The sequence below is a fragment of the Camelus bactrianus genome, chromosome 6 (genome assembly GCF_048773025.1).
Source record: "Camelus bactrianus isolate YW-2024 breed Bactrian camel chromosome 6, ASM4877302v1, whole genome shotgun sequence".
In the NCBI taxonomy this organism is placed as follows: Eukaryota; Metazoa; Chordata; class Mammalia; order Artiodactyla; family Camelidae; genus Camelus; species Camelus bactrianus.
Genome location: NC_133544.1, coordinates 24031820 through 24045176, shown reverse-complemented (window position 1 = coordinate 24045176; position 13357 = coordinate 24031820). Strand labels below are relative to the sequence as shown.

The window sequence follows — 13357 nt, the reverse complement described above, 5'->3', positions numbered from 1 at the left end:
ATCCTCAGAAGGCAAGGTGTGTAGGCAGTTTTTGTTATGTTGCCCTGTCCATTCTGTAACAGAAAACAAATGAACTCAGTGTTCCTGTACACCTAAACTTTTTTTCTAGATTTCAAGTTTGACGTGCGCCTCTATGTGCTTGTGACGTCCTATGACCCTCTCGTCATCTACCTCTATGAGGAAGGGCTGGCTAGGTAAGAGGCCTGTGCCCGGGGTGTTACTAGAGTGGGCCCTTCAGTGGTATGTCAAGATCAGGTTGTTTTTTCTGTCGTGTTCAACTCAGGAGAATAGAGGGTCTCCAGATGGGCTTCAGATGCAGAAATACAGTCTTAACTATTTTACAACCTCACCTGCATATCCACACACATGAACAAGCACGTGTCTGTAAACACACACCTTTTGCAGCCAGGATCCAGGATCACGTTGTATTTTCATGAAACGGAAATTGATGTGAAGATGCTGGGACTGCTGTTTTTCACAAATGACCTAGAAAAGGAGGAAAAAAATCCCCACTTGTATACCAGTTATATACCAGATATTTATCTGAATGCCCACAACAAGCTTAAAGTTGATACATTTTTGCACTTGAGGAAACTGAGGCTTAACGAGAGTTAAGGGAACTTGAAGTCACTTTTCTGAGATCTTCCAGCTGACTGATGATAGTGGGGTGGGAATTTGAACTCCTGGATCTGACACCAGAGCTGAAGACTTGAGCTGTTTCATGTCCTCTTGTATTTAGGGTGGAGGAGAGTTAGCTGCTCTTTTTTTTCACCTACAAGTCTGTAATATATTTTACAGTGGTTATAGATATTATTCTGTTTTTCTTGAGGTACTGTTTAGGCTTTAAGGTAGTGTGACTTACAAAATTAAGTTCCAGTTATAATAATTTGAAGTTTCATTTCCCATATCCACAGGATTTTACTGGTGACAGTATTTTCATAGACCCTTTAAATTGTTTAAAATGAGTACATGTGCTTGTGTTCTTTTCCTCTACAAAACTAATGTATATATATGTATATGTACACATATACATACATATATCTATTCCCCTCACAAAACCAATATATAATATATATATATTTTACCAAGTAGCTTGTTCTGAAGCTCCTTTTATGCGTAGTCTCCTTATAGAGCATAGCAGTTTAGCAGGTGGTTTGCATCTGTAAAAAGCATGGTCTGTATGTTTCTTTTAGAAAACGTACTTCAGAGATGGGAAATACCATTGATAAAAGAAGGCTACCTATTTAATTATAGGTGCTTTGACACATATTACTGTACTCTGACAACTGTTATTTTAGAGTTGTATTTTAATTATTTCATATACTCAAATTTTTTTATACGTCCTGTGACTAGAGTCAGGTGAGAATGTCAACCAGATACTAGTTGGTTGAGCCATGTCTTGCCTTCACCTCTAGGTGGCAGTGACAGCATTTCTAAGCCCTGTCATAGTCTTAGCTAAGATTTATGATTTTGAACCCCGGGAACTCTGAAGGCCGCTGAAGCTCCCAAGATTTGGTCTCTGGTTCTTTGAAAGTTGAGGAGGGGGAAAACTAAAACAGTTTTTAAAACTAAAACCTCAGTTTGAGGTAAACTGGGCACAAACTGACTATGAATTCGAGTCAGATCTTCATAGGACAGAAGTTTTCTAGTATTTTTAGACACATGTACTCTCATATTTTGAAGTATAGGGATAAGAGCTGGGTCCTCATATTGTCTACAACAAAAAGAAGGTGAACTATACCCCTTACTTGTGCCCAGGTATCTAAGGTGCTGAGGATCCTCCATCTTGTAATTTAGGGCACCTGCACACTCCCTCCTGTGCATCACCAGCTTCTTTGCCCTCCTCCCTCCACTCATCCTCATCCAGCTTGTCTCCTGTACCCTTCTTGGGAACTGAGCATGTCCCGCCGTAGATTGGACTTCTTGAGTACGGAAAAGACCTCAAGGTTATGCTCGTGATTTCTCAAGAATATCACAGCAGTACGCTCTGCATATTATTCCGAAGGCATTTCACCCACAGTGTTAATAGCCCTCTCTATTGGTAACATTTGGCATAGTTTTAAAACCTCAATGGTTCGGATGCAAGATGAGAGCAATACCAATATTTATTATAGGATTTACTACAGACGTGCAAGTGCTTTGGCTATTGGCTGTGTGTTGGAAGTCAGAACGCACTGAACTGAGTAACTCTGTTCTCTTGCCTCCAACAGGAACTTAGTATACACATGAATAAAAAGATGGATGCTGTTTCTCAGAATAACTTGGAAAACAACTTTTTACAAACTCGGGCCAAATGGAACCCCAAAATATGAATTTTCAGGGTTTTGGCTCATTTTACCTAAAAATATAGGTGAATATAAAAGCTTTACAAAAGGACAGTACACGATGACAGGGTAGTAGCCGGGCCTGTGAGGGTGTGTCGCTCTGCACAGTAACTTCCATGTGCCTTCATTTCTGTGTCTTAAGCACTGTGCATCTTGGCATCCATCTGCTTCTTTTTAATCCTTAGAATCCTCTCAACTGTGTCATTACATTCAATAGTCTACAGCATCCCCAGATCTGCAGCCGCTAGTAATCTTGTGTCACGTGGGTTTTATATAGACATTGCTGGAGATAATCAGTTCGGGATGAGATCACTAGACCGTTTTACTTTGAGGCTCGACAAGGAAAACCATAATCTTTGCTAAAGAGACAGAACTGGCAGCAGCGTAATTGGTTTCCTTATTTAGAAAAGAACGGTCTTATCCCACATCACTTCTGTTTGGGGCCTCAAAATTCATGCTCAGGTGACAGAAAGATTAAGTTCTTTTCACAGGACAGTTCTGTGAGATGAAAATTTTGTGTAAATTCTTTAACCTTCCTGTATTTACTAAAGAGGCCCTGCCTAGTTTCTTTCTAAACTAATAATTTCATTTTTTCTTGTTGTTTTATTATTATAGGAAGTAGAAAAAGTCTCATTATTTTCTTGTGGGCAACATGTTGATACGTTTTAAAAAATTGTCTTAGTGGTATTTGAGTCCAGCATCTTGCCCCTTCCTACTTTTGTTTCACGAGTGCGTTGCTGTTTTTGCGCCAGCAGGGGGCACTCAAGTTTCCAGAGAGGGGTGCTGTTCTCTACCAAAATGGTGTAGGTTCTTTTTCCTGTCAGAGGTGGAATCCAAAAAGACTTTGTCCTGGATTTTACAGTTTTAGGTGGATCCAGTATGTGGTCTAAATGATTTGATGAGGCCCTTTTTGAGACAAAGCGAATACCCAAATTTTCACTGAAACAGGAAAAATAAAAAGTTGAAAAAAAATTAAACAAAATTGAGTTGAAAACCAAATGTGTTGTCAGAGACACAAAGATAGGTAGCACTAGCAACCTGGGGGAGATGAAAGTGCTGGTCCCCTGGCCCGGGGAGCTCCACCCACGTGGTGGAGGTGGGAGGAGGGACAGTGAGAAGGCCCCGGTCGGGACTGCCTCTCTTCTGCCTCAGCCATATTATTCAGTGGAAATTCAGAAAAGATCCCAAAGCATTTGTAATGCCTCTCCCTTCCTCCCCACCCCCAGTTCCTTCTTCAGTAGCCTTCCTTGCTAATTAACACTGGCTCCGCAGGGATATTTACCTTTTCTCTGCTGGATTCCTGTGGTTTTGAAAGAATTCAGGTACTTGCCGGTTGCCAAGGAATTCAGATTACCTCACAGGCTGCACACTGTCCAGAATCTGCCACAGCAGCAAGAGGGGGAAGAGACACCAAGAAGGGGGAGAAAACCCTCTCCAGTGCTCATTGTCACCCTCCCTGGCAGGCCCTGGCTGTTTGTGAAGTTTGAGTCATTTCTGGCTCAGAAGACCAGGGGATCAGGCTGGTAATCCCCTCCCAGACGGCCCCGTGGGGCGCTGCCCAGTCACTGCAGCACTTTGGCAGTCTCCCGGCCGCAGCTGGCTGACAGCAGATCAGAGAGCTCTTGGGCCTCTTGTTCTCTTCCATGGGATTTTTCTGGGTCAGGCCAGGATGAAACCCAGTGGCTCCTGGCAAGGCTGCCTGAGGTGCTGTCTCTTCATCCTCCAGGCCTTTTTGGCTCTGAGTGGCTACACCTGCTGAAAGATAACTCATGGGCCACAGCCAGGGTCTCCTCAGAGCTGGCCTCCCTTTACTTTGTACGTTTGTAGTGAATGTTTGTTGGAATATGTAGCTATCAAAGCGAGGTGTGGGGTGCAGTTTGACTGTCCTACATCTAGACTCTCTATGACTCTGACAGAGATTCTCAGGAGAACAAAGTCATTTTCAAATGGGGGAAGAGAGTTGAAAAGATCCCACTAAGTTGGCACTTTCCTTCCCGGCTGAGTTCCATATTGGTAAAGTTCTGAACAAGCAATGCAGGTGTAATTTCAGTTAATGCTTATCAGGTGCCTACTCTATGTCTAACATCAAGAGCCTTCCTTCACATAGACACTCAAGAGTTTTAGACAGATATTCCATCGTCTTGATTCTCATTGAGAACCATTAGAAAGCAAAAAGGAAATGCAGCTTTTGATTTAAGAATTTATTGTCAGAATAAAGATAATTCATATATGTTTCAATGTGGCAAAAAAAGAAATGGGGATATAGTTCTCTATTCATCAGTAGGTTGTGAACTGATACCCAGGGTTTCAGATTTGACAAAGAAAGTAGAGCCCCCTTCTCTTCCTCCCTTCCTCCCTCCCTCCTTTTATCCCTCCCTTCCTTCCTTCTTTCCTTTTGGCTTAAAGATCAAAGTGATGAAATTCTTTCATGAGAGCTTTTCCTAAATCGTTATTTCATTAAGAGGAGTGTCAAGACTCAATTCATCAATAAATTTCAGCATGTGTTAGGAGAAGTAACTGCAAACTTGGTCCTGGGCGACCTAGTAGAGAATTACCTCTTTTAAGTTGTTTCTAATAAAGAAATTGTTGAAGCTTTCAGACCTAAATAGGATGAAATTTGGTGTGTGAAGATCTAAATCAAGAGTCACAAACTTAAATGCTCACAAGAACATTCACTAAAGAAATTGTCCAGGTGGAGACTGGAGAACCAGAGATCACATGTCCTACCTAAAGGGCATTTACTATTCAGAAGCAGCAAGTCACTGATATGTGGTAGTGCTGTGATCTGAATATGTCTCCCCCAATTCATATGTTGAAATCCCAACCCCAAAGGTGATGATACTAGGAGGTGGGAACTTTGGGAGGTGATTAGGTCATGAGGGTGGCACCCTCTTGAATGTGATTAGTGCCCTTTTATAAAAGAGGGCCCGGAGGGATTCCTCACCCCTCCACTCCATTAGGACACAGCAGGAAGGTCCTGTCTGTCTGCTTGATTCTTAATGTTGGACTTCCAGCCTCCAGAACTGTGAGACATAAATTTCTGTTGTTTATAAGCTGCACAGTAGGTGGTATTTTGTTACAGCAACCTGAATGGACTGAGGCAGGTGGTGTTGCCAGATCTTCTGGTTTTTTAAGGGAGGCTGAAAAATCTAGATTTTTTTATTGAGAAATTTACCCTTGTTTTTAGGCTTTTAATTTTGAAACCATTTCAAAGTTACAGAAAAGCTGTAAAAATGGTAAGAAGAACTGCCTTTTACCTTTCATCTAGAGATCACATTCAAATTTTGCTAACTGTTCTAATAATGGGTTTTTTTTTTAATTTTCACTTTTTGTTTATATTGAATTGGGATGTAAACAAGATCCATGCAGATTGGTTAACATGTTTTTTAAGTGTTTTCTAATTTATAGATTCACCCTCCATCTCTCTTTGTTTTTCCTTTTTTGTTGTTGTTGTTATTGTTGTTATAGAATCCAATCATTTTTCCTGAAGAATCTGTTACAGACTGTGTTGTGGAGTTCATCTCCATAATGCTAACATGCTCTGTTGTTCTATTTCATGTACATTGGTAATTGTCATATTCAGGTTTGGTGTTTTCTCAGACTACTTTATTGGTGGTGATGTATTCTGCCAATAGAAGATACATAATTTCCAATTTCCTGTCTTGTTATAATAGCAATTGAAAATCACTAATTAGATGCATTAATTCATTAGAGGTTACAGAAGGCAATATACTAGTTCTATCATTTTTTTCTTCAATCATTAGTGTAAATACTTCTATAAAGAGAAACTTATCTTCAACTCTTTGGTTGCCCTAAGAAATAATGTTCTTTAGAACAGAAGGCTCCAAACCTAGGGTCATATATTTAGTTGTTGAGTCTCTTTAGTCTCCTTTGCTTTGAAACATTTACTCAGTCTTTCATTGACTTTCATCACTGCAGCAATTTTGAAGATTTAGGCCAGTCATTTTGTGGCCCTTAATTTGAGTTTGTCAGATATTTTTTCATAATTAGACTCAGTTTATGTATTTTTAGCCAGAAGGTCACAGAAGTGATACTGGGTTCTTCCTGCATTGCATTTGATGGCACATGATAACTATTTAGTGGTATTGACCACTCGACTAAGACAGTCTGCCAGATTTCTCCACTGTAAAGTTACTTTGTTTTCCCCTCTGTAATTCATAAATATACTATGAAGAGATACTCGAGACCATGTAAAATCTCATTCCTCATTTCATTTTCACCCAGTAATTTTAATATCCATTGATGTTTCTTGCCTGGATGAACTGTTACTGTGATGGTTGTCGAATGAGGATTTTGTAATCCTGTCATTCCTTTTACTTTTACTGTTTGGCATTTTACTCCCAGGAAGAGTTTTCTCTCCATCCGTTCATTTATTTGTTTATTTATATACACCAATGTGGACTGAAGGATTCCTGTGTTATTTAATGGGTTATAATCCTTTACTGTCATAATTTATTTTGACATGTCCCCTCATTCTTTGAGCACAAGATAGTTCAGGCTTGTTGTCTTCTTTCTCTGCCTCAGCGCTGAATCAGCGGTTTTCTCCATGGAGCAGTGGTTGCTTTTAATGGAGAATAGCATTTAGAAATCAAGATCCGGGTGCTAGATATGCTCATTCTTCTGGGGTGTCTCTGCTCTCAGGTCCTCACAATGGAAATATGTGTATGGATATACATACAGGTACACATATATACACATTTACATCTATGCTTCTTTCTATATCTCTCTGTTGAAAAGCAGGAGTTCATACTGAAACCTCCAATTCTAGCTCAAAACTACAGGGTTCATTCCAGCCTTTTCCCTTTCCATATTTTTTGTCTCTTTTCTCCAATAGTGAGAAATCGGACCTCCATTATCTTCAGCGTATTTATTTATTTGCTCAGTTCACTCACATGCAGCCTCCCCTCCCTGACCCCACTCCATTCAGATGCCCTCTTGTGTGAACTTTGACCCATGTGGGGCCCCCATCCTGCTTGAATAGCCTCCTTGTGCTGCCCCTCAGCTGCCTTACCATCCCGTCCGCCATCTTCATCACGTGGCTGACTCTGCCACTGGGCTTCAGGATGAAAGGTCTGAATTTTGTTTGTTCTTTTTTTTCTCTTTTTTTCCTTTTTGGGTCTGAACTTTAAATGTTGGCCAAATAATTCAAATTAAGAAAAAAACCAAAAAACCTTTGTGAGTAATCAGAACTTGATTAGTAGGTCACACCTGAGACTAATGGGATCTTTGATTGAGACAATGAGAAGAAAATGTTGGAAAATGGGTACCAGAGATGAATATGGTCTGTTTATTGCAGTTTTTAGTGAGAACTGGAAGATCTCCCTGGGTTAAGAGGAAGGAGGAGCATATACACCTGCTTTTCCTCTCAGTGGTCTTCTACGCTCCCCCTTGGGCTGACTGAAGTAAAGAGGGTAGCACTTTTGCCCTTTGGGGTAACTTTTCCAGTGAGCTGAAGTTTTTCTTGTTTTTGTTTTCTCTAATTCACTTCTTGCTGCTTATGTTCTGTGGAACTGTAACATTAATAATCTTGTCCTTCCTGAGTTTTGGAATTTTGCCCGTGCAAAAAGGGAGATTAGGAAGAAGGAAACTTATTTTTCAGGGATGAGGTCCTATTGAGAAAGGGAGTATAGGACTGACAGATGTGCTGGGTACCAGTTCCCATTGACCTGCCAGGCCTGTGCCAGTCTTTTCATGTCACTGACCAAATTAGATCAGGTACTCGGATGTGGAAGAGATGAAAAACCTCTTTCTCTGAAGCAGAACCTTTTCCCTCCCTCTAAATCATTATTTTGGGGGGAGATGGCAGGGGGTATGACACCGTGAGGTAATGTCTGGTGGAGGCAGGCAGCCTCTGTGGGGCCTGTGTGGGCCCCCTCTGCATTTCACAAGAATTTAGAGAATGACTATTTCCCGCTTGATTGGAGAACCTCAGAAGAAGGAAGATTGGGATATATAGGTAAGTTTTACTCTCTGTGGAGTGACATGGCTGAAGTTAAGTGATAACTGCTGCAAGTTTCTGGAAAATCTGAGATCCTTCTCATGCATGGTAGTGCTTATCAAACTCTTGTCCCTTAGCCACACATGCCTGGTCAACATTTTCTCTGTGTCCACATCCTTCTTCCTGGCCTCATGTTTGTTTATTTTAGTTTGGGGATTTTTTTGTTTGTTTGTTTTTTCTTTTTTCTGCTTCTCTTTCTTCGGCTTTTGTATATTTCTAGTGCAGGGAATTAGGGAGCAGAGATAGTGGGTGAGTGAGAAGAAATAGAGAAGAGGGAAAATTTTAAATGCTGCCCTTTAATGTGGTAAAAATTCATTTTGACTTCGTAGTCTGAGTAAGCACATGTAAATAATTTGTAAATCATAGGAAAATAAACTTGTGGCCTTCCAGGATTTTTTTTCACACACTTGGATGTGACTCTGGGGAAAACCACTTTAGTGCAGGGTGATATGGGTATAGTGGTATGTAAACAGGGCTTGATATTTACCATGACCATTCGACTCGAGTGTCCTTTGTTGATGTTGAGCATCACTGGAAAGTTTTCTCTTTTCTTGGCTACTTCCTTCAGAGGCACATATATTTTATACTTTGGTCTTCGTTTGGCAATAGTCCAGGATATCAAATTGCTGCCCTGTTTTCCGTGGGCTCCATGTTTAATCCTTCTGTCTTTTGCCTTCATTCCAAGTTCGAGAATTAATCTCACTATGTGCCTATTTATGTTGCTCTGAAGACCTAGGCTTTGTATGCTATTAATGCTGCCATTCTTGTTTTCTTTATTTTGTAGATCAGTTCTGTTTTTTCCATGGATGTGAGTTCTAAGTCAGTATATCGTTTTGCTTTTTTTCTTTTTGCTTAATATTTTCCGTAGAATACTCTAGTACCAGGCATTGTATAGGCACTCAAGGTGTTTCTGGACCAGCTAATGCCCCATCATCCATGGCATTCTATACACAGTTCCCCTGATTGTGAATAACTGTTTTCATTTTTCATCCTTCCTGTCAGTCTAAGGTTCTGCTTCTGTATCAGAGAAGTGGCATCTCATGGTTAAGAACATGGGTTTTGGAGTCAGTGTGATTTGGGGCTAGTTACTTAATCTTCTAGCTCATATTTTAATTTTCATATCTATTTTTAAAAATAGATATAATCCTACCCACTTCAGAGAATTGCTTTAAGGATTGAATTAAATGTGATATTACACATGAAACACTTAGCATGGGAGTTGGCAGTTAGTAAGCACTCAGTATTCAAGGAGGGTGTCACCCCCCCCCCATTAATATCTCATTGATCCTGTATTTCCTTGAAACCCTGCTTCTGACATTTAATCTGTGTCCTTTCTGTCAGGTTTGCAACCGTGCGCTATGACCAAGGAGCCAAGAACATTCGGAACCAGTTCATGCACCTGACAAATTACAGTGTGAATAAGAAGAGTGGAGACTATGTCAGGTACCGGCTGTGCCTGAGCCAAGAGCAGAGAAGTCAGTTTCAGATGCAGGCATTGTAGAAGTGGAAAGTCACCATGTTGCACTGGAGGAAAACTTTACGTTTATATCCATGTAACTTAGCGAAAGCTGTCAGAGTCATTTAAAGTAGTTTTGAGGCATATCTGCTGCTACTTCTCTGTTGCTTGCCCAGTTACAGCATCGCCTTTCTCCACCAAAATGTGCCTTCCTTCCCAAGTTTCATCTTCCTCATTGTCTTCCCTCACTTGACTCAGGGGTGGGAATTTTATAGGCATATGGAACTTTTTAGAAGTCAAGAAATTAGGTCATTTGGCAGAATGTATCAAAAGCTTCAAAAATACTCAAACCCTTTGACCCAGCAATCCCATTTCTAGGAACTTCACCTTAAGAAATAACAAAGGATATGCACACAAAATCAGAGACAAGAATGTTCATCGCGGTACATAGTCAGGTGGAAGAAGCAGGTTACCAGACAGTACATGCAATTTAATTTCTTTTTTAAATATGTAAGATAACTAAAGCTGTTTTTCTCCCCTGAGGGGGTAGGTAGTGGGGGAAGAAAGCTAGAAAGATATATACTAAAATATTAACAGTGCTTAACTATAATGGATAGGATTAATGGGTGGGTGATGTCTGTCTGCTTCTCTGTGCTTTTATGTATTTCCTAAATTATTCTAAAAGAAATACTTGTATGATCGGGGTGGGGGGGGGATAGTTAGGAATAAATTAAAGAAAGAAATGAGGCCATCTCAGAAAAGGATTCAGTGGAAGGGAGTACCAACCCAGCTGTGTGGAAATATTCTTTCTGCTCTGTTTTCTTTCATCCTGATAATTTTGCCAGAAAATGGAAAAATAAAAAAGAAACCCAATCAGTTACTTTCTACTCAGACTAAAAATAGGTGCCTAGAAGTGCCAAGGAAAGAAAGAAAGAAAGGAATCTGGAAGTGATGGCATAGTTGCCGAAGCTGTATAGATTTCATTGAGTGTCCTGTGATTGGTGTTTGGAGTTGGTTAGAGGTATAGTAACCTTCACTCTGGAACATGAGCGAAGATGCACCTGGTGGGTGGCAGGATAGTGGTAGGGAATAAGGGGGTGGCTGCAAAGCACAAGTTCCAGATTGCAAGGTCCTTCCAACAGTCGTGGGAATCTGCCCCATTTGCCACTTTGCTGCTATAATGGTGTTGTACTTCATCACTTCTGTAGTGGCTCCAGTGAGTCCTGCCTTGGGTGATACCTTAGGAGGTACCCAAAAAGCTGTGTCTATCACTAGGCAGTAGGGAGCTTGCTTCAGATGCCAGAGCAGTTCTGTGCAGAGTTAGCTCATGAAAATGCTACACTAGATTAGCTCACTAACCCATCCAGACTCACTTCTGGTCTAAACATGGCATTAGAGATTGTTTTGTGGGCTCATGTGACATGTACCTCAAAGGCAAGGTTAGTGTCCCCAAACATTTCAATCAATTTATTGTAACCATTCTTAAATCTGTTACCTTCTTTCAAAAATTCCTTCTACTCTTTCACAATGCATAATTATTTTGTTAAGGAAGAATTTGCCTTTTTTTGCCCTACTCTCCTCAGTAAGGCAAGCTATATGCATTGTCATTTCAATGGAAGAAACTGGTACAAAAGCATGTATGACAGAAAAGACCAAGAAAAAGTGAGTGAGTGAAAGTCAGCAAAGGGAATATTTTTCTAAAGACTTAAAAGGAAAGAAGGCTGTTTGTAAAAAATCTTGTTTCTACGGTCAGCCCTAGTTGCATATGTGACCTTGATCCATTGGTTTGTTTTAGTTGTGATGATCCAGAAGTGGAGGATTATGGGAACAAGTGGAGTATGAGTGCTATGCTTAGGTATCTGAAACAGGAAGGCAGAGATACAACTGGTGAGTACCAGGCCTTTTCCCTTTTTGACTTCGCTTCTTTGTATACCTTTACCACTTTTGCCTCTTACCAGGTGTCATTCTTCCTAATTCTAATAGTGTTACTGAGATGTCTAATGGGATCATTGTTCTTGGCATTAATTTGTCCTGCCCTTTAGAAGATGGAGAACAACAAGCTTACCATAGCTCCCCAAATCCCTTTTCTTGTTTCTAGTTTGGAAGACAAAACTTTCCCCTTTAATCTTTAGTGAGTTTATCCTTGAATGACGAACTGCTGACTAAAATACTGTTACCTTTTCGCATAACAAATTGTCTGTCTCCATATTGGCCCCAAGTTCACATTTTTCTAAGGCAATCTCTCTCATTCATGTTGCTGAATTGGAGAATGGACAGGATCAAGTTTGAGTACAGGGCTTGGAATCAAGATGGACACTATTGCTGAGTTTCCCACTGAGCCTTGAGCAGAGTGGGAAACAGCGTACCCAAAGGCCTGTCTCAGTCCACAAAGGGAAGGGTGAGAGGAGTGAGAAGGGGGCAAGCATCCTTTTCCATTCTGTGTCTGTGTTTTGTCATAGGGAGGACTCTTGAGTCCATCCCCCAGCACCTCCATTCTTGACTCTACCTCCTGCTTTCTCCTGGAGGACCCATTCACAAGACTGCCACGTGGAGACTTTTTTAAATGAGCACATGTGCTTTTATAGTTATATTGTATCCTGGAATCTAGTCCTAATCCATGCATGATAGTGTTTTTATTTTCTCCTTTTGTAGCGTTGATGGCCCATGTAGAAGACCTGATCATTAAGACTATAATCTCTGCTGAACTAGCCATTGCCACGGCCTGTAAAACCTTTGTTCCTCATCGCAGCAGTTGTTTTGGTAAGGAGCCTCAGGAAGCTTAACACATTTTGTGGAAAGGGGCTTGGGAAGTTGGGATGGGATCCTGGGGTAGAGAGACTTAGTGATTCTGCAGGAGTGAAATGTATGTGGTGGACTCTTATTTCTAAGCTCGTGTAACATACGCAGATCCTACTCAGAGGCCAGTGATGAGCTTAGCTGGAGGTCCCCTGAGGACTAACTAGCTTTCTGTGTGGGAAGCAGGGATTGGAACTAAAGTGTGGGTCTCTTTGTCAGAGTGCAATCAGAAAAAGTCTGCAACGGACTGTACAGGAATCCAGCTCTAACAAATATATTCCAGAGCTCTTTGGCAGCCAGACTGGGAACTGTTCCAAGACGCTCTGGCTGGTACCAGTATGTGCTTTCTCCCATTTTCCAATGACTCCTCCTTTTTGTTTTAGTCTTCTTTCTAGTGGGTTCCTCACCCCCCTCCTTCTTTTTTCCCCTTCTTCTTCCTCCTCCTCTCCTCTTCTTTCCCACCCCTAACTGCCTGATTGCACAGAGAAGGAGTAAGAAATAGGTCATGAGTACACTGGACGGGGAAGCCTGTCGCCCAGTGACCCACTGGCTGTGACTGTAGCACTGAGGGTACCTGTGCACGTTTGCTCTCTGTGTGGATGTGAGCCCTTTCGTGACTGCCAGTATGAGTGTCCGTGAAGTCACGTAGGCTTTCGGCAGGTGTTAGGCTGTGCTAGTAAAACATACACAGTAGGGTCGTTGATGGGGGACAATTAAAGGAATACAGAAGTAAGGACATGAGAGTCACAGCTTGCTTAGGGG

General features: G+C 41.2%; 1 protein-coding gene across 4 annotated transcripts in view; it reads left to right on the top strand.

Annotated features, from left to right (window-relative positions):
• Nucleotides 1–13357, top strand: part of TTLL5 (tubulin tyrosine ligase like 5) — a 254922-nt gene that overhangs the window by 34861 nt on the left and 206704 nt on the right. For all 4 annotated transcript variants that reach the window (XM_010963151.3, XM_045523209.2, XM_010963129.3 and 1 more), the window contains exons 9-12: nt 110–194; nt 9685–9786; nt 11595–11686; nt 12452–12559. In XM_010963151.3, coding sequence (XP_010961453.2) covers nt 110–194; nt 9685–9786; nt 11595–11686; nt 12452–12559 — 387 coding nt within the window. The remainder of the gene's footprint in view (nt 1–109; nt 195–9684; nt 9787–11594; nt 11687–12451; nt 12560–13357) is intronic.